Source organism: Odontesthes bonariensis, chromosome 6 (assembly GCF_027942865.1).
Source record: "Odontesthes bonariensis isolate fOdoBon6 chromosome 6, fOdoBon6.hap1, whole genome shotgun sequence".
Classification (NCBI taxonomy): Eukaryota; Metazoa; Chordata; class Actinopteri; order Atheriniformes; family Atherinopsidae; genus Odontesthes; species Odontesthes bonariensis.
This window is the reverse complement of record NC_134511.1, coordinates 38098759-38125638: the sequence shown is the minus strand read 5'-3', so window position 1 is coordinate 38125638 and position 26880 is coordinate 38098759. Positions and strand designations below refer to the sequence as shown.

Genomic DNA, 26880 nt, shown 5'->3' with positions numbered 1-26880 from the left:
TTAGAGCTGTAAATATCCAATGGTTAATCAGATTAAGGTTTCATAAGCAACTGGCTCTGCAAAGAAGCAAGCCATAGAAAAGCTGTCTGAGGCACATTTTCACTCACATGTGTGATACACACCAATAAAAAAAGATGCAGTGATTTATCAGACAAAACAGAGGTGCTTTGAACTACCCATTTCCACAGACTGTACTAACCAAACAGAAATAAATGAGTGTGAGAATACACAAGAGTTTGGGAAGAGACAAACTTGCAGTTTCAGTTTTTTGATGCTGCAGAACTCATCTGGACCAGCAGAGTGAATGATAGCATCATTACCAGTAGTATTACACTGGGTTTCTCAGGATGACAGGACATTCCTCTGGCCAGACTAACCTACTCAGCCCTCCCCATCTGAGAATCAAGCACTTCCTATTGACTCACCAACAACAGCCCTTTTCCCCAAACAAGTATTTCACTTCCCATACACTGTTACTGAATGTCCGTTTCCATATTCCTTCTTTCCCAAAGTAGATAGAGGAGGTGGTCATGTATCTAAATTTAGAACATGTTTCTGTATCCTTTCTGTTTAATTTCCAATGTTTTCATGGGCTTGAAATTGAGTCAGAGGATGATGAGGAGTAACTGCACAATAAATAAGCATACCACATTTTTTTAATCTGGTGTATTTGTTGACAGCTGCAGTTCAGGGATGAGGCTGTGTTTCTCTTTCACACATTTTACTCACTTATTTTACAGCCGCTTGTTTGAATAAAGGTCTCCAGGGCTATTTGGTATGGACTCAAAGGCACAGAAACATGCAAACAGCCTTAATAAGATGCAATAGTATGACCTGTGTGTGTGTGTATATATATATTTGAATGAAAATAGTTTCAAACAGCTTTTTTCCACAGCAAACAGTCTGACTAGAAGTAAAACAAGCACATTTGTATTCACAAGGTTTGTGTTCATTTTCTACAACTTGTCACCCTGCGCAGGTACAGAAGTGAAATTTAGCCCTCCTTATTGCACCTGAGATTAAGACACTATACTAAAGTATTAGTTTGTATATCACAAGTCATATTGTCATTGCAACAATCAACACTGATACAGCATATTTTCCTAATAGACCTGTGTGTCTATTCGAAGCCTAGAAACAAACTGAAAATGTGAACCCAAAACTATACATCTATACATTATACACTGCCTCTGCCGGATTTTTTGTTGTTGTTGTCTGTTTTGTTTTATGTTGGTCTTTAACAGAGCAAGTAACGCTCAAATAATAAAATTCACTCCGGTGTTTAAGGTTGTCAGCCTACCAGCCCTCTTTGGCCAAATGTGAGCATGGCCACCTCTGCAGACATACAAACAAGAATGAAGTGACATAACTGCAAACAATATTTATCAACACTTAAATAATATATACATGTCTGCAGTAGAACTTTAACAAACAACTTAATTAAAAATAATAAGGTGCTGTTCAAAGCATTACTGGTATACTACGCAAGTTATACCAGCAGGGATAATATCCATCCCTCTATCTTTCTATATATATAGAGAGAGAGTTAAATAGATATATACACACACACACACACACATATATATATATCATGGATATATATATCACCAGCTGTGAGGACATGAGCTGGATGCGTGTTAACATGTCGACCTAAAAAAGTGCCTAAATAAACCTGCGTGTGTTGTTACATAACCACTGAAAGACATTGTGTGTCCGCTGACACACTGACAAATGACACAGACGAGATTGGCGTAAGAGGGGTTAATAGGGGGTCTTTGGTTAGCTTTGTTTCACAGCCAATCAAATGGAGCCATGTTTCTTACCAGAGCCAATAGGAAGCTCTATGCAGTTTATTAGTCAGTCCTAGTGAAGGCAAGAGAGATTAACCTTTACCTGTTATGGCTGATTAAAAGATTAAAACATATACTGACATATGGACGCTAACTCAATGTCTGACAACATCTGGAAGCTGGCTTTCCTTGAGAAGTTTCACTAAAGTGCGTGCAATGGAGGACACAGACAGGATCAGAATCAAAGCATTGTGTGTGTGTATGGTCAAGCAAAGAGAGCGAAGAGAAGAAAAGTGCATGTCAAATTCATCAAGCCCTCAAAGGATTTCCCCCTCCTACAAAAAAACACAGCCTCTCTGAATGTGACCCTGAGCCTTTAACCCCAAGTACCAAACATGACATCATCTAGCAGGAGAGTTTCACTGATCTAATCATGGTGAGACTAGGAATTTTTTTTCTTTTTTTTTTCTTTTTGGTGGGGCAGGGATGCACGGCTCAGCCATGCCCATCAACACCTCGTAACACAACAGGAGGATTCTTTCAGCTGCTTTACCCCTCAGATGTAACCTGGTTGCTGCTGCCCCCACCTTCAAAGCCGGGAATTCCCCTGTGATAGTCCACATTTAGCCATAACAGCACCTCACGGCAACACATTCACCACAATGGATTTACACAGCTCAGAAGTTAAAATGCTTTATTTGAGTCACTTAACATGTAATAACATTTTGCCAGCGGTAACTCAGCCGAGCCGCAATTTACATGGTGTTTATTAAATCCCACAGACTTCAGGGAAATTAGATATGGAGACAGAGACAATAAATGCATTGCGTCATTAAAGAAGAAGCAAAGAATTCCCTCTTGTTCTGGATGAAAGCAGCACAAATTCTCAGATGGTCTGACAGCAGTCCTGCAAATGATGAGAAAGTAGTTCCACCTGCCAACCCCCCCCCCCCCAAAAAAAAACCACTGACGCCACTCTCAGACAACAGTTCAGATGCATGCAGCAGCTCACAGGACAAGGCTCCTGCTGAGAGCGCCAATTCAATTAGAAACTTTGGCTTGCTGCTAATACACAAACTTGTGCTGCACTAAAATTCACAATCCTGATGGATACAGTGATGATGCCGATGCTACTCATGCTCTCAAGTGTGCGAGAACATACACCAGGGAATGGATTGCTTTCATGGAGGTAATTGTTGGTTTAGAGAGCTCTTACTTAGCACTTGTTCCCCGCCTCCTCAAACTTCCACCCACTCTCTGTTTCAGGACAATCTCATTGCAGAAAGGCAAGGGTGAGATGGACAGAGAGATCAAAAACACACAAACACGAATAGATGCACGGACAAACACCCACTGCTTGGTCCATATAATCCTCATCAAAGACAAATAAATCAATATATTCACTGCATTATGTGTAATCTTCCACACAATTATGTACACAGCACGGGCTCATCAGCAGGAAAAATGCACATATGGATCATGCAGACAAAAGGATACAATTGTGTTAACATAGCAGCAATATCAAAAGGCCTAGCTAAACACACCAAATGGTGTTTTTTTCCTTTAACATCAGTTTAAATATCCCCACTGAAAACAGTGGCAAACACAAATAGGCAAAGACTTTTAAAAAATGCCTGCTATCTCAAGCTTAAGCGGCTCCAAATTTCCAGATGTAAACTTCAGACATCTTCTGTCTTTGTGCTTTTTCAAGTGAAAACAGAAAGAATAAAGGAGGAGGTTTAAAGAGATGTTCTGTTGAAGGTTGGGTAAAACAGAGAGATAAAGGTTGAGAACAGCAGAGCCAAACAGTCAAACAGCTTCCGACAGAGATAGTGGAAATAGGGAGGCAAACGACAAAATAGGACTGGCTGGAATGGTGCAGGCAGGCAGGCTGATGTTCCAATATCAACACCTTTGGCTTGGTGTTTTCTCCTTCTCACTCCCCTGGCTCGTGTCTGCTGTTTTTCAAAGGAAGCTGGATCAGCCCACAGTGTCCAACTTGTTCCTGCTCACACAGAGTTCCTATTCAGTTCCTGTGCTGCTCCTCCTAACCACTGAATGGGCGATGGCTGGGGTAAGAACTGAGGTACAGCGGGGAATACGGCACTGTGGTAACATCTAGGGGGGTATGGGGAAAGTCGGGGCAGGAGAAATCAAGTGGGGCGCCAGCTGATTTGGACTGTAAACAGCAGAACTAAAACAAGCTGAATTGCTGTGGGTTAGGAGGTTTAAATGCTGTTCCCAGAAGGAGTGGAAGGCTTGGTGGGGAGCAGTAGGTGTTACAAAGCCCCCTTTCTCCTCTTCCTCACACACTGTGCTTGCCTTTGGCATACAGCTCTGGAAGAACTGCAAACTACTGTAGCAATCCAGTGTAAAGTTGCCACACTTGTAATGCAAAACACACACACATAGCAAACACACCCAAACACATGTACATAAACCCTATTTGTAAATAAACATGACTGTCTGTTCATTTTAGGCCTTCCATCTCATGCAAAACATATAAATGTAGCCCTTCAAAAAAAAAAGTGAAACCAACGGTGATATGCTTATTAATTTAAAGGTTACATAGCTTACAGTATTAGCTTATTGCTCTTTGGAAATATTTTCTTACACATACTCTCAGAAGCAAACAAACACACACAGATGAGCTCATCAGGGAGTGGTGTACAATGATGCAGTGTGTTGTGGAGGAATGTGTTTCAGCTCAAAATTGTGTATCCAGCACACGAGAGCAGGCTCTGTTAGCTTTTACACGCCTTGTACTTGTGGCTGGTATTGCTTAGAGAGTGACCTAAACAACCTTGCAGCTGAACTAACACACACACACACACACACACACACACACACACACACACACACATTTCAAATGCTCATTGCTGAGGCACTGATCCCAACCTGAATGCTGCAGTGATACATTTTTCACAAAGTGTTAGATGCAATGAAAACAGATCAAATTGAGGATAGCGAGGCTACAAGATTTTTTAAAAATGCTTCAGAAAGGCAAGAGTACACCACTTTCCCCCCAAAATTCACGACACTATTAAATAAAAACAGTATTTGCAAATCATTTAAAAACCAAATAACACCTTTTGGAACACCTCAAAAACTAATCATGGTAATTGGCAACAGATCAGCAACAACAAACTGCTTTGAAAAGCATCTCATTAGAAGTGATGGAGAGCTGTTTACCGCTCTGTGAAAAGCTGCACAGGCAAATGGCTGAACAGTCTAAGAATTTCCTCAGATTTGCTCATCTAAAATCCATAATATTAAAAGACTCACAGAATTGGGAGGAACATTTCTGAAAAAGATCCATCAGTTATGACATTTTGTTGCCACATCCTAAAATACAAGCTGAAATCATTCCTAACACAAAAAAATATATATATATAAAAACGATTCCGTCATGGACACAGACTGTATATAAAAAGATATGTCGGGATCTGAACATTCCCAAGTTTTAGGTAGCGTGTTGCTGGCATTACATAAATAAATAACATATTGTGGAGACTAACTAAGACTAAATAAAACTAAAACAAACAAAGCAAACTACAAAACATCTGTTTTTTTGTTTGTTGTTATTGCATTATTTATATAGGGTTTAATGATTTGCAAATACTTGCATTTTGATCCTATCTTAATTTTTATAAATATTAAATTATCATTTGAAGATGGGTGTTATATTAGAAAATAGGATGCAGCCACAAACTACAAATAAAATGAGTCTCGGTCAGGACAGCCGGAGGTTTTAAATTAAACCCAACATGCACTGATTTTCAGTCCCCATAACAGATCTAATTATCTAACAATGATCTTTTCTCTCACTGCAGTTCATCATCGGAGCAAGGATTTATCAGTTCAGTTACAGGGAACAAGAAGATATGCTGCCTAGCACCAAAAAAGTCCCATCGTAGACTTTTACTGGGGTCAGTTTAGTTGGTCAGTTTAGCGACATTAAGAGCCTAAAAATGAGGACAGCAGAACATAATCAATGGCCATGCATATTCAAAGATTAGAGTGCCAGGATTCATCTGGCTCAAACTGTCAAAGAGGGGTCCAGAGAGCATGAGACATCATTTTCACACATGGACTGACCACTATGGAGTCCAGACCCAATTCCTGTTGATAATATTTGAAAGACTTCATACACATTCAACTCTCCAATTATAAATTCAAGAAGAAATAGACGCAGCAAAGTTTTCAGGCACATGGCATCACATGTGCAAGTGAACAAACTAAATCATACGGAATATTCATTCCTGTAGAGTTACATCAGTGCAATTTCAAACAGAGCACACAAGAATCTTGCTGGGCGTCGTTTCTAAATCTTACTTAATCAAATAGTTCAGGCAGTCTGGCCCAGGCTCCAAGTTCAGATGAAGAGATGCTGCATGCACACAGTATCTGCCTGCAGTGTCCAGAATCTGTAAAAATATCTGAGCCTTTGCCAGAGCTAAGTTTAGGATTTTGGAGCATGTGAGAGGTCAAGCATGAGTCGAGGGTGAGGCAACAAGAAACTGACATCTGACCCCCATGTGAGCTCACAGTCAACCAGGGTTAGAGATGAACTATATGCTCCTACAACTTTTTGGGTCAACATGCATCTGTTTGCTTACAGATTTCTGTGGAACTTGTTCAAAAACATCAAAGTTCAAAGTGGTCCGTTTATCAACACAATAATTTCAGGGACCCTAAAATATGTATGTCTATAAAAGTAAGCTGCTTGACAATGCTGTAAAATCCAGACGTTTTGGTTTTAACTTCCATCCAAAATACAAGATAATACAAAACTACTAACAATGCTTAAGTCTGATCTTCAGCATGGAATTTTGATAACATACAAGATTTACTTTGTCTACAATTCCCAGTCTGTATTCTCCCAAAAAGGAATCTGTCAAAGCCGACTCTATGATATCGCTGGCATGATCAGCAGCAGCCAGTTCACACACACACTCAAACGCAGAAAAATGCATTGTACAATCACTTTACTCATACAGAATCAAGCTCTCAACATAAAGCCTGGTTTTTAAAAACAAACCTCAGAGACTTCTTAACAGGCTAAAAATAGAACAAGGACAAAGTCTCCATCTAAGGTCTGTACTGTCAATAGGAACATGGGGAAAGGACGAGAGGGCGATGTGAGGAAGGAAACTAGCATTAGATATGAAATTGATAAGAAAAAATGTGTGTATTAGGGGTTTTTGTTAACAGGAAATGTAAGTATGCTTCTATTTTTTGGCAGGTTCAATGACATTAGGTTGTCTCTCCCGGTGGGAAACCATAATTACACATGACCATTTCCTGTTTCCCATCAACCACCTCTCCTCTGAGGCAAATCCTGTATCCTGTGGCGAAAATGCTTTTGCAATTTATACACAACTAAAGAAGAGGCACTGTCCCATGGGCCTCATAAGAGAGGAAGAAGAAAGAAAACAGTGCACTGAAGCCAAGAATGTAGCCATTGCTTGTCTAACAGACTTGTTAAAACCTGAAGAGCAGAAATGTTACTTCCAACTGAGCTTGAAAATAACACAATGGCTGTTCCCCCCCCTCCTGACAGCGATTATATGTGCCTAAGGAATTCTGGGACTCATATATGCACAATCTAGTCTCTTTAAGTTTTGTCCAAAATGCTAGACACTCATCTTCTGTAACAGTAAGAAAAGTTACCTCTATATGTCATAAATGTAAATGTGCATGCTTGTGCATGGGGGGAGCAGATTGCAGATATGCTGCATGTTGCTGCAGGGTGAAAAAAAAAACAAGAGGAGAAAGGGTTTACAGTTTAATAACTGCAAGTTTTCATTTCCCAACAGGACGTTTATGAAGGACCCTGCAGCAAAAAAGGCAGCCATAGCTTGCTGAAATTACAGTTAGACAGTGAGCTATGGAGCCCAGCCATATACAAAGAATCCCTGTCTCATAAACCCACCCAGGCTGGAGAGATGGGGGAGGGAGGGAAAGAGAGAGGGTGACTGAATGAATGAGCATGTGAGCAAACAAGTGAGTGTCTACCAGCAAAAACATCCAACAATCTGAATTTTTGCCTCTGCAGCTAACCCTCACCTCTGAACTCCCTGTGAAGGAGGAGAGGCAACAGGGGAGTTGTCCCATGTGGTTATGTAGGGGCTTATCGTGTTATTATACATGTCCACACTTGCAATTGAATTAGCAAAAATCAAACTAAAACTGAGGCAGCAAATACTCCTACATGCACAAAGATCTTTGGACAGAGACACCGATATTCCACAAGAATGTCTCCCATTTAATAATAAGACAAAGCGCCACTTTTCAACCCATGTTCGAGCAGTAAACAAGTTTCTTCATCAAAGAAGACAGTGTGACAGGACCTACATACCAGATTACTGCTTGATCAACTTGTTGTTGAAAAGAACTCGTGATACCCAGTTTTCCGCCGTGTATTTCAGGCCACAGGCTTTTGAAAAAAAATCCCTGTTTATACTTAATCCTTTAACACATGTGGTTTGAGTTTAATCAGAGTTTCAAAGACAGTGCAAGAATTACAGAACCACAACAAACCACACAAAAAAAACAATAATAATTCAGGCTTCCCAAAGGCTGATGTTGTCAGGAGTCACTTCGTGGTCAAATATCTGCTCTTAACTTACTTATAAATGTATGGAAGTGTGTTTTTGTGAAAACCATCGCTCAGATCTAGGATTAACCTGGCAGGTGTATTTGCTGGGACCCTTTGAATTGCAGTTCTGCGTTTTAAGTTGCTTGGATAAGACAGTAAGTAGATAAATAATGTGGTCAACATATCAAGTGAGTAATATCATCTTTCATATACAGCCCAGACTTTTTGGACAGATTTCATCTGAGAGTGAGTGTGAAAAAATCTTTTTTTTTTTTATTTCTTCACAGCTGCTGCACAGACAAACACATTTTCAGATTTTGGAGCCAGAGAATGAAGTACAAATATAATTTCCCTTTGAAATCCCTGTAATGTTTCCAAGGGCCATATACTTCATATTCCTTCAAACCTTTTCTGAATAACAAAGAAAATATTTCTCAACTATTTTCTCTAATATAGTAAAGGGACGGAGATTGTACAGTTTTGCTACAAGGAGGTAAGTTATTGCACTCTAGTTAAACATTTCATTCCTCTGAACACAATATGAGCCTACGCTTATGAGGCCCATATGTGCAGCTGTGGACTGTGTGTGAGCCTCGGCTGAAAGGGGAGACACTGGGAGAGATGGATGGCATGCAGTGTTGTTTTCTGTTTGCTGTCAGTGAGAGCTTTGCCATCTGTAAAGTGAGAGACCACACCAGCATCAGAGCCACTTGTTCGTCACATAGAAAGATTGTTCAAGCTACCCTCAGCAAACTTTACAACAAGCCACAGCCGCACACTCCACCAGTTAACACAGAGATACACTGTGATGAAAGGAAAACGTCTGAAAATAGATTTCATTTATCAGTGACACTGCTTGTGCGTTGGGTGAACCCATCATGAAATAGAAAACTAGACCACGTTCTTAAACACACTTTCACTGACACAACCCATTGTGAAAGACTGGTTAAAAGCGTTTCAATAACACCAAATACGTGAGCACAGAGTAAGAGATAAGTTATGTTCATCTGTGAAACTGTGTTTTTTTCTCTTACCTGCAAACTGAGTGCAATCTGACGGATATACATCATATTGAGGTCCTCCAATATCCACAGTTTTTCCTCCATGTTTGCGAATTTATCAGTTGGCATCCTTCATGCAGCTAACCACAAAATGACTTCTTCTTGAAGTTAAGAAACAGAATTCAAACAGCTACCTCGCAGGAAAATTCATCACGACAGTGTCTCGTGCGATCATCGCTCGTACAATCGGCGCGTAAAAACTATGCGTAAGAGTCCCGCTCCTCATCCAAAACAAGGCTGGTAACTCCAGGAAAGAAGACTTAAGGTGGAGCAGATGACAGCATCGACTGCACTGTAGTAACCATCAGCGTGAAACCCCCCCAACTCGTTCACGGCGCTTATTCTTCTTCTCCACTTTTCTCCAGGCAACAAAGATTCTGTCAAACACCCACAGTCAACACCCAGCGGCAGCGAGGAATAAATGGAGCCTTTTAAAAATGAAGTTATTCTCTTTGTGTCCTTGTGTCCCGATTGTGAATGGCGTCTGTCCTCTGTGACAAGAGACCTTTCCACAAAAGGGCATCGCCTCCGCGGGAGTGATCTGCACAACTAGTCCACTGTGTGCGCCCTGGCGATCCCCTACTCGGTGTTAAATTAACCCATCCGACGCGCCTCTGGTGGTGATAATGAACTTAAAAATAAGAAGAAAGAGGGGGATGAGGGAGAGATTAGCAGCACCCGCGCCCTTTTAAACAAATAAATAGCAAATGCCGCACTACCACGCAGGCATAACGGGGTGGGGAGCTTTGTTCTTTTTACAAGCTTAACAATAAATAGTGAAATAAGAACCGTGTCAGCCGGTGCTCCTGTAGTTGGGATAATTATGAAAATGTACCATGAAAATGTCATGTAACTTGAGTAATTACCTCTTAAAACTATTTAAACTAAAGAAACTGACATTTGACCCTGCTTTGAAATGAAAGATTTGGTATTTATCCAACAAAATCATTGGCTCCTCGTGAGACGCGTTAACTTCGCATTTAGCGCTGAAAAGTTTATTCAATAGATGACAAAGTTGTTTAAAAAGAACCATTCAAGTGAGCAATGACAGTAGCCTATCCTCTCCCAATACCCAGAAAATAAGAATCCCCACGTTTACTCCATGTGACCTCCATACATAAACTCTACAGATGGTTCCGCTTCTGTCAGGGAAAAATGGCTTACAGTCAATCCACTTCAGCTCTTCAGAACACACACATAAGATCACAGACATAAAAGCATTAATATCCTTCTCCTCTTTGGAGTGCCAATACCGATCCAGTACAGCTGTTGAGTGTGAGAAGTGTGTATTTTCCTGTGTGGTGTTGGTGAGACCAAACTGCAGCACAAGCCCCCTAAAGCAGGAAACCGTCACGCCGTGTATTGCTCAGCGAACCACAGTAATTAAAATGCACTCATTCTTCTGGCATCCAAAAAGCACGGGGCGTTCATAGTCACTGGCCTTTCTTAAATATTGTCATGAGGAGAAAGATCGATTTTCTTCTGTTTTTCTAAACCAAACCCTTCGCTTTGCCACGTTATTAGAGACCACCTCTCCCCACACACATGTCCACGTGGTTCTCCATCACCCTGAAACACGTGCTCTTAACTTTTTACACATTCTAACAGTGAAAACAAAAGAGGCTGTGAGAGCCCTTTCACCCCAGAGGAGCAGAGTCAGGGGTGTCAGTAGAAAGCTGGGTCATTTCCCCAAGAAAAGCCTCCACCCTAAGAGTTTTAAATCACCCGGCTAATCTGTGGCAGGCACCAACAAAAGCATTGAGACAGGAGATTTACTGTTCTGAGGTGGAAAGAGAAATAGTCGACATGAATGTACAGAGGGAGGGTTCAGAAAAAAAATTTAAACTCTTTTAAGAAAGTGCACAGCCACTGGATACATACATCTTAGTGTATAAATGATTTTTTTAACCAAGTCCCCCTGAGAGTTGATCTGGGAAATAGCTGAACTGGAAAAATATTCATTTAACCAGAAACAAGCTGACCACAGTATCGAACCTCTGTTAAACCGGCTTAACTTCAATGACGTGAAACTGAGTTTGCAAGAGCAGTTCTCACTTTTCATTGAAAAATGTCTTGAAAAATTATTTTTCTTCCGTAAAGACTGAAAAAAAAACACAAAATACACTGCAGAAAAAAAAAAAAATTCCAAGTCAGGAAATCACTTTTATTTTTCTTTCGGCTTTATGTGACTTTGTGACACCAGCGGTAGCCCCTTGAAGCAGAACATGCTGCAGGTATATTCTCCCAACAGAAAAACACAAAAACTAAGAGGACAAAAGCCTAGAGGCAGAACAAAAACAGACAGAAAATAGCTATTATCTCAATGACAGGGCTGTTAGCAGGCAAGCTGGCAGGCAACCAGCTCAAACTAAGTTGGCCCAAAGCCACTGAGGGTGAAGCAAACTCAGGTATCCAGATTAGTGGTTAGTGCAAAGTCATAACACCTTTCAGCCTCTCTGGGATTTTGCTATGTTAAATGACGATTACCTACTGATGGAGTAATGGATTAGCAGTTTGTGACAGCTTGTAACAGAGGCAGATGTGCTAAGTGGCTGCTATTAGATAGTTGTGAAAGCAATGCATTACACAATCAGTTAATCCAAGACAAACTCAGAGATTTGAACAAAACAGGGAATAAGCAGAGTGGGTTGGACCGCTTTCAAGACAATACCCGGAGCTTTGTTGTTTTAGAACGGATGTGTGGAGGAATATGGAAAACTTCCCGTTCATGCACTTAATCAGCTGGAGGAAACATGGTGGAGTCAGAGCTGAGGTTTAGCTGGTGGTGGAGCTGCACTGAAGAAAGTTTACAGGTGCGTGATTATATGTGGTGTATGAAATGGACTGACAAAAAAAAAATAAGGAGAAAAATAGTACCCATTGTAGGAAAGATTTATGTTCACGTCCGTAAAAACATTATTTGGTTGTCAACTATAAATTGAGTTAGAAAGGAAAAAACAGGCAAGACAAATCAAAACCTGTCTACGTCTAATAATACATGATAAGCAAAAGAATGTGCAGAACAGTTTCTTGCTGCAAATTTAGGAAATTATGTTCAAGTTTATTTATAACTTTGCATGACCGCTTTATTTTTAGCTATGCTTGCCCAAGGCATGGTGTCATCTTTCTGTCTGGCCCAGGCTGAAATAACTCCACAACTGAATTGATTCAAATGAGTTTTGTTGAAGCATTCACAAAGTCAATGCAAATGTGAATCCTTACTGCAACAACGCGAGCTTCATATTTTCATTTTTCATACAACTTGCCATGAAACTTGGTATTCATGTTCCAAATTCTAATGTAACTTGTATTCCTTGTGGGGCGGCTGTAGCTCAGGAGAAAGGGCAGCCGTCTACCAATTAGAAGGTGGTTGTTTGGGGGTTCGAATCAGCGGTTCGATTCCCAGCTTCTGTGGAACACATGTCAACTGTAGGTCTCCTCCGATGCGTCCATCAATGTGCCTGTAACATGCAAAGACTAAGACGTGCTGTATAGGGATGGGAATTGATAAGATTTTTACAATTCCAATTCCATTTTCGATTCTGCTTAACGATTCGGTTCTTTATCGGTTCCCTTATCGATTCTCATTTGGAGAAAAAGGACAACAAACCGCTCGATTAGCATGAACTTTGTTTAGTTTAGAAGTAACACGAGTCATGACCTTACAAACCCAACAACGGTGAGGTCCACATTGGTCTATCATGGCCTGGGTAATTTAACTCTTCCCTGCTCTGGTGAAAGGAGAAGCTGGAGGTAGAGGTGAACTGGGGGTAGTACCACCAGCCTCAGGCTCTGAGCCAGTCAGGCTCTGTCTCTCATGATTTCATCTAAATGTAATGCATGAGAAGGCATTCATTTAACCTTAACCGTTACTAACAGCAGGTTTTACAATGAGGCAAATGGCGCTAACATGATAGGCAGTGTTTGTTAGTTAGTTAGTTACCTGCAGTGTTAGCCGAGGACATGCTAACGTTGCTAACGTTGCTGGGTTCAGATTCACCAACGTTAGCCCGGAGCGGATCGAAAACGCGACATTCATTCATAGTTATTGCATGTTGGTAGTATTTCCTCCCTTAGGTGAAATATTCACTTTGCAAGTTACCCTGTTGTTGTCTTTTTTAGGGATGTGTAACCAAACTTTCGAGCGTTCGTACCGCTTGGGCGCCATGTTTACTGTTGGCTGCTGGCTGCGCTGGACTCGCCACGCAACGTTGCGTGGTGACGTCATTCGCGCCCACTGGAATCGATAAGGGAATCGTTTGCAAAATCGCCAAACGATTCCAAGGAATTGAAACACTGGGAACCGGTTCTCAACAAGAACCGGTTTTCCATTCCCATCCCTAGTGCTGTATGAGTGTGTGTAAGAATGGGTGAATATGGCTTGTAGTGTAAAAGCGCTTTGAGTGGTCAGATAGACTAAAAAAGCCCTATATAAGTACAGTCCATTTATCTGGAAACTAATGCAATATAAAAACTAGTACTCAAAATGTGTGACAGCTTATCATCAAGATGTTAACAACCCAAAAGGTTTTTGTTTTCTTTTGACTGATGTTCGACCTTAAACCAAAGGTCTTAAATTTTAATAAAGGTCAAATCCTAATCGGAGGTATGACCTATGAAATGTAACTGTTTTGTACAGCTAACAGTTTAGGTGAAAATGTTACTTTTGCCTCAGTTGTTTCTTATGAGTAAGTTGGGATTACCTAATAGAAAGGGTTTGTTTAAATTAAGTGAAACTAGAATGGAATGAAAAAAAATACTCCAGTAATCCCAAAGAGAAATGAAAGAAAAGGTCATATTATGCATTTCGGAGTTTCCTTTTACTTTCACACATTACAGTGATTTAATGCACACTTTATCCATCATTACTTACGAGCGTGGAACACATTTGGAACAGTCAGTGTGGGGTTTAATATCTTATCAGGGATATTTTACTTGTTGACTGGGAAAGTTTGAACCTGAACCAGCAACATTACTTCTCAACCTCCTGAGCTTCTGTCTCCAGTGTGTAAAATGTTGAATTCAGAAATGCTGAATTCAGAAAAAAACATGCTGATTATTACTGTACAAAAGTCCTTTTCAACTTCTAATCAGCACTAATTGGCACTCTCATTGCAACCTTTGATAATCTTTATGTGAAAGGTTTAAACCTGTCTTTATTCCCCTGCACAATGTGGCAGCAGAACAGGGCAGGGTAACACACAAAGGCCTCAGACAGCCAGGCCCGAAACCACAACAAAGAACACTGACTGTCATCTAAACCAAATCTGAAAACTGAGCCCCACCCCAGCTCCCACTCACTTTAAATACACACATACACACAAAACTATATTTACATTTACACATACACATTCTAGACATAAATAACCAAAGACACCCTTATACTCACACTGTGACGTTCTAACAAAGCAATCTCAAAATGAGACGAACGCAGCTAATCAAGCTTTGACTGTGTGATTATGGCCTGTCAAACAGAAGCCCTCCCTGTTTGTTTCCCATTAGGCAAAGAAGACAAATAAAATACTGAATTACTGCAGAGCTTTTTCTTAGTGTATTCTTAAACCTTCAGGCAGAGAATTTGAAAAGGACAGTGAGAAAGACCTGCAGGGGCATCAAACTATCCCCTGGGAAAAGTGCATTAAAAAGGAGAAGGGCATTCTCAAAAGCTTATTGTTTTGTGGCTTAACGATAATATAAAATGTTTGTGACTGTGCAGTTCCAGACCTAAGAAGTAGTACAGGAACAAGACAAAGCTTTAAGGTAATATACTGGAAAAAATGATCTGACACAACTGATTTGAATGTCACAGGACACAGTTGATTACATGGTTGAATTACAGGAGTCACTGGGTTACATCTGTAACCTGATGACATCAGCCTGTGATGAGCTGTGAAACCAGACGTTTCATAAAGAAATTCCCCCAGAGAACAGTTTTCAGCTTTATAGCATGAAAAACATGTGCTGTCAGCCACAAAGTTGTAACTCAGACTCAGCGACACTGTAATGGCGCTGTACATCTCACCAGCAGTCTGCCTTGTTATTAGGTGGATCAGTTTCAGTGTGATAACAAGTCAGCCTGAGTCATGAAAGTTCTACTCTTAGGTTAGGTACAGGACACACTATGATGCATGGAGTTGTGCTCTTAATCATCAAAGCTTGAGCAGCTAGGAGATGAAAAGTCAGGCAAGGAACCATAAGTCATGTCGCAGATATTTTTCTTTCACTGGATATCTCAAGCTGAAAGAAAAGAATGACAGCGCCACAGTCTGTGGGGAGGAGATGGCCCCATCACTGCCTGAAGCAACAGAGCAGGGACGATCTTGTATCAACATTACCCCTTGTGCTGTTAGCTGTGAGGGAAAAACAGGCTCGAGTACTTGAAAAAAAGAAAAAACACACACACCTCTGGAGACAGTTCAGCAGTTTGGCTGCTTCCCAGAATCATTGCAGACTTTCAGGAACGCTACCTCAGCTGTTCACAGGAGTCTGCAGCAACTCATCACTCTGACGGAACGGACAGGCCACTGAGAGAGAAACTTACTCGTTAGGAAATTCATCTCCATTGATTTCTGCCCTCAGGGGTGCCGGCCGTGCAATATCAGGGAAGATGTGTGTGGAATTAAGAGGATATGTGCACCAAGGCAATTTATTGCTAAAATGACTATTAATTAATGTAAGTTATACGGAATATGATGTAATGAAGGAATTGATGAGAGAAAGGCGAACAAGAAGAGAACAAGTTGTCTCGTAGACGTTTATGAATGTGAAATGGAGCAATGGCTCCCTCTGCAGGACAGCAGCAGGAATAGCAAGATGAAACAACATGTCAGACAATCCAAAAGTGTCAGAAGTTGTACACTGCATTGAGGAAATGTAAAAAGAAGAATGGTAAAAGATGTAACATGCTTGTATACATTTTCAGCTAAGACTACACATGACAAAGCTGAGTTTAACAGAAATAAGTGAAAAAGTGAAGGAAAAAAAGACATGAGGAAAAAATAATTAAATTGCACAATTTAATTTGCCAATAAGTTATCTTTGCTAAGCAATTATACATGTTTTTATTAGACACTCACACTAACCAGCTGCACTTTGAAGTAAACATACGTATGTCTACAAACTAAAACAAGAGCCACAAAGTCTAAACATCTGCAGAAGCAATACAAGAATCTAAACAACTGCAGAGAGAAAACTCAGGAAACTACAACTCACACTGACATGACATCATAACATCTTTATAGTTTAAAGAGACTTGCCAGGAGGAATGAGAAGGGAGTCTGTGGCAATCTGTTTGTGTAAGCTAAACTTTCTAGTGCATTCAATTTAAGAAGATAGTTTAAATTCTATTTTCCAAGCATTAAAGAATATATATATATTCATGAGGTTTGGATAGGGGTAAAAAAAAAAAGATTCTCAATAATATGAATGCTTTGAATTCATAAACTGGTATTTGAAGCTGGTTTACTACTCAGTGGTTAATATGATGTCATGCACAGAAGTTGTCTGGTTTTCTGACTGAACAGTTGTACTTTGGGAAATTCCCTAGTGAGAGTGGGAACACATATGCACACAAAGAATATTGAAAATAAATGCATATATTTAATAACCATGTAATAATGTGCCATACATATAACACATTAAGGCAGCAACGTGTCTTTATAGCAGCAACATAGTCATATAGTTATTTAGTTGATTCAAGTCAAAGTTTTATGAAACTGTCTATGAAAAAAATGGGACTTTCTCAAATTGTCTGTTTCTGTCTGACAGTCCAAAATTCCTATTATATTGGGTTTGATTTTAAACCAAGCAAAGCAAAAGATACTCACAATTGAGGTGCTGAAAAGAACTAAACAGCTGATTTAATCAGAAGTAGTGGATTATATGTCTTGTTAATGTGTCATATTCCAAATGTTTTTTGAGAAAACCCTTTTTGACGCAGTACATTCTGTCAGATGTTTTAAGAAAATTTCACTCTAAATAAATTGAATATATTGGATGGATTGAATCCCATTCCCGCTTATCTTACCTCTTTTATTTCTCCCCCTACCCGAACCAGGGTTTGCATCCCCACCCCGCTGTGACTGGTGTGCAGTTGGTGAGAGGCTGAGGTAGTTTGTGGCTGTAAAAAGATGGTTGTTGTGGTGTGAGGAGCAGATCTATATAGGGAGTATAGGGAATTACTTACTGAGTCTGGTCCTTTATTTATTTATTTTTTCGTTAGCACAAGTTTCTTGTGTTTACCTTGAATAGGGATGGCTCAGGTAATCCTGAAACATCCCATAGTTAAGCTGCTATAGGCCTAGACTGCTGGGGGGCCTCATCTGTCACACCTTTCCTCACTTTACTCTCTTTATGTATATGTGATATCATTGTGGTCATTAACTCGTGTTTCCCTGTTCCAACAGATATCCTTTGAATGGTGTTACAGTGCCGCCGCGGCCCCCCCCCCCCTCCCCCCCTCCCCCCCCCCCCCTCCCCCCCTTTCTGTCTTCTCAAACCCCAGCTGGTCGAGGCGGATGGCCACCCTCCCTGAGTCTGGTTCTGCCAGAGGTTTCTTCCTGTTAAAAGGGAGTCGTTTCTCTCCACAGTCGCCTCAGGCACGCTCAGGCCGGGAGATTGGACCGAAAAACATAAAGTTTTCAGTGTAATCTGTTGGTTTTCTTAGCTAGGAAATTGTTTTTGAATTGGCTCTATATGAACGAATTGGATTATTTTATGAATTATGATTATTATTAATTAATTGAATTCCAATTGGCTTGAATTGGACTTACTATCTAAGTGCCTTGAGATGACATTTGTTGTATTTGGCGCTATATAAATAAAAATGAATTGAATTGAATGGATTTTTTGCTCCTCAGAGCTCTGCTCCAGTAGATTTCTTATGCTGTTTTAGAATTTAAACATGCTTACTGATATACTGAAATGTTTCTTAACGATGGACAACCTGATTTATGAATGGTTTTTAAAATATCACTTCAATGTCTGTTATTTCTAATAAAGTGGTCATTTAATTTGCCTTTAACATTGCTTTGTACATTCACGAGGTATCCACGGTATTTCTATCTTTTTCCTAAGGTATGGGCCATAATAGAAAACCAGCAACAGAGCTGAGAAAAGGATCCGAAAAAAATTGCTGCTAAGACAGCAGGAACAACATAATGATACAACAAGATCTGACATCACACCGTCTGCTATACTGGGCCCAGTAAACACACACATTAAAATGTGGCCATGCTGGCGGGGACGACAACATGCAGCTTGCAGGGAAGGCGGACATGCATAATAGACCCATCTGGTCTCATAAAGTCAAACACCTGCTCAGCATCAACATAACAGACAACATCATTGGTGCTTGTGCTCCTTAGTCCTCTCCTCCCCACAGTAACATCCAGATCACACTGAGCAGCAAATAGTGGCAGACTCGTTTGTTACAAATAGCAACACGGTACCCACTGTACATCTTTCACCAAAACACCTACAGAGTAGAAGTTATTAAATGCAGTTCACTGACAGTGATCATGGAGGTGACTTAGTATCTCACTGAGATTGCACAAACTGAAAACAATGGTGAGATCAGCGCAGGACCGGGCACGTACAACACACCCACCCTTCATTCGCACAAGAACACGTACCACTAAACATTTTTCAAAATCAATTCCTTTCACCGAGCATTCCTCGTTATGAAAGACGGGTCCCAACTCCATCTATTTCACAATAAAGTAAGGTGGTGGGAGTGAGGTGTAAAGAGTGTCTTTGTACAGAAGAAAATAAAAGAAGAAACTTGCAGAGAAAGAAGAGAAGGTGGAGTGGATGGAGCTGACCCTGGAATGCCCTGTATTTTTTTAAGCCCAACTGAATGTGTGCTTTGACAGTTAATGACTTTGTCCCTGGTGAAGTTACTAGCTTAACTCAGAACATGAAAAGTTATTATTCATTCTTATTGAATGCAAAAATCCCACTTTGATTCAATAATTTCAGTAAAATTTGGAGGAAATAAACTGAATAAATGAATCTATTTTTTCCAGCTAATGTCCAGCATAACTGAGGCGTTCTTCCTCATGGAGACAAAGCCTCTCGTGTTTCTAGGGTCTCTGTTATAAAGAGGTTGACAGCAAGTGTCCTGCACTGTAAATGACACCACACATTGGATTCTGGGTTTTCACTTGTGTGAGTGTCCTTCTAACAATGTTTAACAGAGAAGTATTCAGTGGGGGTCTTGTGTTCACAGGAAGAAGATACCTTCGGCATGAGACAGTGAAGTTCTGTTTTGCAGTGTGTTTGAGCCAAGCTCAATAGACTGAGCCCTCTGGTCGGGTGTGTAAACAGAAATGAACAATGAAAAAAAGAAAAGGAACCCAAGACAAATAGTTACCAGCTTTCGGGTTCTAGAGGTAAAGACAAAGGAGTACTTCCTCTGTGTAATCTGGATCAAGAAAGTGGGTTAGACCCGAGATACAAGACAAGAATGGACCCATTTTCCTAAAACGTCAGGGGACCTGAGCCTGATAGTAGTGGAGTGGCCCACATAATGTGGCTCTACTGATGAGGGAAGGTGTTGAGGATGATGGATTCAGTTCACAGGAGCAGACAAGAATTATTAAAATAAATGCAGCACATGTCAGATGTTTTCACTTAATCCAGTAGAAATGATATTATTTTAAGTTGTGCTTAATTTAAACTCAAATCTTATCCATTTTATACCACTTTCCGTCCACCTTAGTGCTTTTCATATTGTATGGCAGAGATCAGCTACAACAACATCAGAATCCAAAGCCTTCCATTGTAACATCTCCCCAGAATTCCAGACACATGTAGGGAAGTTCTGGACTACTCTGATTCAGAGGCTTTATCAACTCCACTAAGGCCATAAGTGAATGAAACAGGTTATACGATGCACAAAGAAAATTTCCACATCTGGGAGTGTGGGAATGTATCCAGAGATTGAGCTTCCTCCTACAGCTCTCCACCTGTCTGCTAAACGAGTCACTGGCAGTGATCGCCTCGCACAGGACAGCGAATGCTGAGCGAACAAAGCCCGCCTGTGTCTGATAATATGAAGTGGACCTTGCTCAAGGAGACACTGATGCTTAGTCACTGCCTGAGGCTGTGCACGCACACACAAGTGGCTAACAATCTACCATCCCCAATGACTAATGCTAGCTGAAAACATCAGCTTTCATTCATAATACTGAATGGTAGAGAGGGGGCAGGTTGTGAATGCGCCGACGTACATGGAGATGCCGATATGTGTGAACTGGATACTGACAGTGGATATGACTCACTTCCTGTTTGAACACGCCTGCTATCTGTGTTCATGTCTGGTTCAGTGGAACGCAATGTAATGTATAAGAGCACAGAGCAGTAGTTGGGTGGGGTTAATTCACAACATAAGTAACAGACCCTCAGCTGTTAAACTGCGCCCTGACACCAGTTGCCACATAGAGACACTAACCACATACCAAAAGCATTTCTGCCCTGACACGAAAGCAGTCTACATGTTTCCACTGACCAGCTGACTGATGGTATTAGAGCATAACAGCGATTTTCAAAAAGTTCAAACTGCCAAAAAGATCTGGATTCATTTTTAACCTTTTACATTCTTGACATCTTCTACTGTCTCTTGAAGCCGAGTTTTGATTGGCTTTTCCAGTTTGTTTGGCCGATGGGACTTGGATAAGGTTATGAAGAAAGTACTGTCCTTGGGTTTGTCGAGCATACTAGTGACTGGCCAGTATAAGAGGACATATAATACCTTTATTAGCTATGTGCGTTTTGCATAGAAAAGAAACAGAAACAGATACCTTTGGGGCTTATGAGGCTCAACAACAGGTAAACACATCCACAGTATAACATGACTGTCAGCTGTTTCTTCATAAAGTTAAGTGTGAAAATTAATCTGTTTAAGACTGAAGGATATTATCGCTTTACTGTAACAACAAAAATGTTGCACAAATTATAACTGATATATGAAATCTCACAAAAGACAAAAAGTCTATTGTCACAAATAACAAACGACACCATAGCCTTGTCTTTTGCATAATATGAGTATGAAAGAATATGCATATGAGTTCAAGAGTGAAAAGTCTCTTAAATACAATATTTGAACAACAAAGTTTTGCTTTCTATATAACCCAACTTGCTGGGCAAACACTCAAGCCATTACAATGGGGACAATGACATTGGTTATATTTTATTCTTCACTTGAAGAAACAGATTAAACTATTTTTCATTCAGAGGCTTTCTGGGAACAGCCTGTGTAATACGAAAAGTTAAACATTTGCTTGTTAAATTATCCCTCAGCATACCAGGAGAGCCTCCAAGCAGAAAACTCCAGTGGCTCGGCTTTGTTTGAGAATAAGGAGAAAAAATTTCCCTAGAATCTCCCCTACACCCTGCAGTGTTCAACATGCCAGAAAACCCCTCAGGGTGCACACAGAACTCTATGCAGGCAAGTCTTGGCACTGCAGTTGCTCAAGAAATCAATAAAGTAGAGTACATCCGCCCTTTAGAACCCTCGGGCCTCTGAGTCTTTCTTCCTGGGATCCCATGCCTCAGTACAGTGCCTGGTTTTGGGCTACAGTGCAGCGATGTCCCATTGTTTTTTTTTTTGTTGCACAGAACTGCCTTTAATGTGGGACTTAGATTTGACCAATCCCTGTAAGCGAGTTGTTTCTCAGCTGGTTCATGGTTTCAGTTGCTTGGCTTTTGGCAAAAGTTGTCCTGACAACAGCTATATGGGCCCTCTCATTTTGTGTGTGCGGGGAGGCAGAGATATGCTGACATAAACAGACCTGTTTCATCACAGTTTCCTGCCAAGCAACATTAAACACCAGCAGAAGCTACACTGAGAGGCTGCTGAGCATGAGACTGCTTACCGGCTGTCTCTATGAACTATTAACCATACATCATCTGGAGAAAACATCAAGACGTCTAACCTGGGAGACATCACACAAGGAAAAAACTGTTTTCATTGATAAAAGTAAAACACGCAAAACCTACAACCTACCACACTAATGATGAGCATTTTAATGGGTTAGCAAAAATATGTATATATATTTCCAACAAGGTGGAACGCTGGTGAAATGCAGGGCGAGTACAATAATATGCACAAAAAAAATTGAAATTGGGAAATCTTTTTTTTAAATTCGAGTTAGCACTGTGTTGCATCATCTCTGCAGGTCTTCGAGAACTGAATCCATACAACCCATACCATGACAGCGCTCAGAGTGTGCACTGATAACAAAACAGATGGTCCTCTACCATTTAGTCCAGAAGATGCAGCACTCATGATTTCCAGCACATTTTGATGGTTAGAGCACGGAACACGTATCCTCTTCGCCTCAGTTGATCTTAAATGAGCTCAGATCCAGAGAGGGCAGCAGCATTTCTGGATCTTGTTTATACACATTGTCTTTCCTTGGTTGCATTCATTCATATTTATGGATGCAGAGCTGTGCTGTGATCACTAAATGCAGTTTCCAGGAGTGTTCCTGAGCTCTTGCAGTTTTTTCCATACCATAATCATGTCTGTTTGTGATGCAGTCCTGCCTGAGGGAACAGGCAGGTCGGTTTTCTGCTGTGTCCCAAAAGCTTCTACAATTTTTCTGGATTCTTTGAGGCTTTTGTTGATATTATGAACACGAAATGAGGAAAATCAAAAAGTCCTTGATTTTTATTCACAGATATCTAATTGTTAAACCATTTGCCCTGCTGCCTTTCAGTAGAGAACTGTTGCTTCTAAAAGTGTAATGGGGAAGCTCTTTTAAAAATGTATCATGTTACTAAGATGTTAACAATTACCATTATTAGAGGTTAAATGTTCTACTAGATATTTACATAACTTTTTCACATCTTTTTACACTAAATTACAAACTTTTTCATTCTTTTGTTGGCCCTGGGGCAATCATTTTTGTAAGATGTTGCTGGCATTTATTTCAAAATGAACAAATATTCCTTCCTGAAAATATTTTCAGTGTATTCTTTCTTTATTTACAGCATGCCAGAGCAGAATGTGCCAATGCCACCATTAACCATGATTTTACTAAAGCGGCATCAGTGTTCGGTTTAGATACTCACTGGTGAGAGTGTGGGATCTACAGAGTGGAGAAGGGCATTCCACCAGTTCCAACTACACTGCTGCCCAAAGCTGTTTAAGCTTTTACTCAACAGACATGGCAGAGAGCCAGACCTTGCCATTCACTCCCAGAGGCTGGGAAAGAGTGTGGGTGTATGGGTGTGTCGTCACATACACCTAACCACTTCCTATCCCTGCATAAGCCAGTGCGAGCCACAGTGTGTGGACTAATGTGGAGCAGCCTTGAGTTAAACATAAAAAGTCAGTGCGTTAAAATAGAGGAATTTCCATCCACACCTTCATAATAATAACAGCACAATCCAAATCTCTCCCTGCATGCCTGGGTGGCTTCAGCTGTAGCAGCCGAGCTGGTGAGGATGGAGGCAGTGTGTAGAGTGTAACACTGGTAGCCTTGTAGATCAGAGAGGAGGGATGTAGAAAGCAGATATGTTCTCTGTTCCCTCTGAGAACAGCAGGAGGAATCACAAAAAAGCTACAGAATAGGTTTCTGGGCAAATGCTGGATCAGCATGAAATCGCTTAACTGGTCTCTCATTCTTCCATTCTCCATCTATATCATCCCGTCAATTTGTGATGCACACACAGCAGAATGATTCAGCACCAGACTTTTTTTCAACACTGCAAAGATACTTGAATTATTTTCACAAGGAAAAAAAAAACTTGCTGTGGCAGTAAGATGTCTAACGTAATGTGGATGCCTGGCAATAGCCTATCTTAAATATTTTAAAGATGCAACAAATGTCTCATTTGGAACAAAAATATCTACCAAGACCAAGGTATTCCCTGGCACAGCGGAAACAGGGTACATTCACACTGCCTCATTGAAATGCCGCACACTTGCTCCACGGTGACACTGAAAGAGCCGGAACAAGCAGAGCCACAGGAAAGTCCCAGTCTCTGAAAGAGCATCATTAGCATTGGCAACAAAGGCAAAGGCACAAATTATTCTTGTATGAGAGCAAGCAGAGAGCAGATGACAGAATAAATGAATCAATAGTTGATGTAACTGTTGTGAGAGGAAGAGAAGTCTTTACCCTGATGCATAACTAACATGCAAGTCAGAAGATACATAAAACATCATTTAAAGACGCTTTAAAGGATGGATGTTTGGTCCAAAAGTTGAATTTTTAGTCACTAAATCTGTAAATCTTTAGAATGAATAGCCATTGCCATTCAACAGGATAGTACAAGGGAAACTCACTCTCAACCAGCTAAATACATAAATGATTATTATATAAAACAGTTCAGAAAATGAATACACTGTCCAAAATTTTTATTTATTGCTCTTCTCTCTTGGATCAGTACCTCTGAGGAAAAATTGCTTGTGAGCTCTTCAAAGATGATCAGCTGATGTAAATTTAAAATAAACCTTTTCTCCATTTTCTCTTGCCTGGCCATTCAGACTCAACCCCCCTAACACAAGTTCACCTCAGTTCAGTAAATGTCATATGATACTGAGATGTACGAACTTATGAGTCAGATATGAGCTCAGGGATGCTCAGACACCATATCAGAGTATTCTGACAGCAGATCAATACGATGAAGTGTGCCCCACTTCCCAGGGGTTTATGGAGTATTCCTGTGACACGAATTACAAACAACGCAAGCTGACAGTCTGTGCGTGCTCTCACACACAGGGTGAAAAAAACAAAACATTAAGATCCAAGCGGAGGACAAGAGATAGAATCAATACCCTGCCTTTTTCGTTTGCTATATTGCATCATTAACATTCCTTAAGTATCCTCTTACAATTGACTCCCCTGTTCCATCATTCTCACTCTTCCACCCATATCCCCGTTCCGTTGCTCTCTCCTGTCTGGTAAAACAAAATTACTTGCCTAAAGTTTCAAAAGCCTTTCCATCACACTGGAAATGCAGGCTTACTTTTAACTCAACAGGTGCAAACACCCCCCCCATACAGGAGCAGAACAAAGTAGTAGTAACATAATATGCAAACTCATGATGGCTCAAAGGCTCTGGAAGGCTCACAGTGTGACTGGAAGAGAAAGTGAATGAAAGGAGTGCATGAGAGGGAGAACTCTCCATCAAAACAAGATTGAAGTGGACTGTGAGTAAAAATAATTAGAGGTTAGATTGGAAGAAAATTCTGCCATGCTGACAAATGGTAGCTAATATGAAGCAGATGCTGACATGGGAGCTTTGCAGAGAGGAAGAGGAAAACATGCATGAAGAGAAGTAGTTTTGACCCAGTGAGAGTCATACAAAGGCAGCTGCTTTGACCCAGTTCTCAACTTTAGGTGGATGCAGTCTTTATCTCCTGTCAAACAGCCTGCTGTCAAAAGATGAAGTGGTTCAGAGACATTTAAGTGAGCCAGAAGGTTGATATCCGTGTGCCTTTGAGAAGTTTTTCAACTTTACAGTGTTACTTACAGAAAGGGATTGAGAACCACCGAACAAGACAAAAAAAAAAAAAAAAATGTGAATGGTATCTGGAGAACTTATATTCAATTAAAAACGACTCATGTCAGGATCATATCAAAGCTGTAACACTAACCAAGTTCCCCAACATGACAGCGGAAGAAGCATTTTAAAGCACATTTGCTACAGTCAGCCCTCAAAGAAAGAACATAAACACTAAAGTCTAGTCTCTCAGTCAAAGGTGTAAATAGAGACTCTTTTGGTGAGTGCGCTGGTGTGAGTGTGTGTCAGGGACAGTGTAAGAGAAAGAGAAACGGTGGTCCACCTGTGATGTGTCCAGGAAAACGCTCTTTCTGAACTTCCCCCGCCGTATCTCCATTTCCAGAGCAGAGCCCCGGGCAACGGTGGCCCTCGCTGTTTGATTTCGGCAAAACATCGTCTCTGTTTTTTTTTGACAACTTTGATAACAGGCAGTCCAGTCAGTAGGCTATGAACTTTAAACTGACCGCGAAGAGCGGAACCGCGTTGAAAAAAAACTTCCAAGCAGACCAGCGCAGATCCAAGAGTGGCACAAAACGATCCCACCGGCGAAAGCTCCCAAGAGATCCAGGCAGACGCCGCATGAGACGCTATAATGTCGTTCCTTCACACGAGGGAGTCGCAACTGAGGCAACTCCACCCGGGGGGGAGGGAAGAATTACGTCTTCATAAACAGCCTATTTTAATTTTCCCAAACACTCGCCTGCGTGGGTCCAACAGTGACTCGGTGACACCCCATGTGGTGCGCAGCTGAGACTAACTTTGCGCTGCCGTGTGTGAAGAGACCTCTGCCGGTGATGACTGGCAAAGATTTACAACCGTAATATTACGCCTTTAGTGGGTCCATCAGTGCAGGTCATCCAGCAAAGAAAGACTCACTGAAAGCCCATGTGTGCATCAATGGCTTCGCCGTTAT

The 26880-nt window shown here is 40.8% G+C and overlaps 1 protein-coding gene across 4 annotated transcripts in view; it reads right to left on the bottom strand.

Moving 5' to 3' along the window:
• rtkna (rhotekin a) overlaps positions 1 to 26700 on the bottom strand; it is a 58890-nt gene extending 32190 nt beyond the window's left edge. For 3 of the 4 annotated variants that reach the window (XM_075468722.1, XM_075468726.1, XM_075468727.1), the window contains exon 1: positions 26251 to 26700. In XM_075468722.1, coding sequence (XP_075324837.1) covers positions 26251 to 26361 — 111 coding nt within the window. In that variant the 5' untranslated portion in view covers positions 26362 to 26700. Of the gene's footprint in view, positions 1 to 9425; positions 10014 to 26250 lie in introns of those variants that run through there. The other variant, XM_075468724.1, reaches the window with a different exon arrangement.
• Positions 26701 to 26880: the final 180 nt, after the last annotated feature.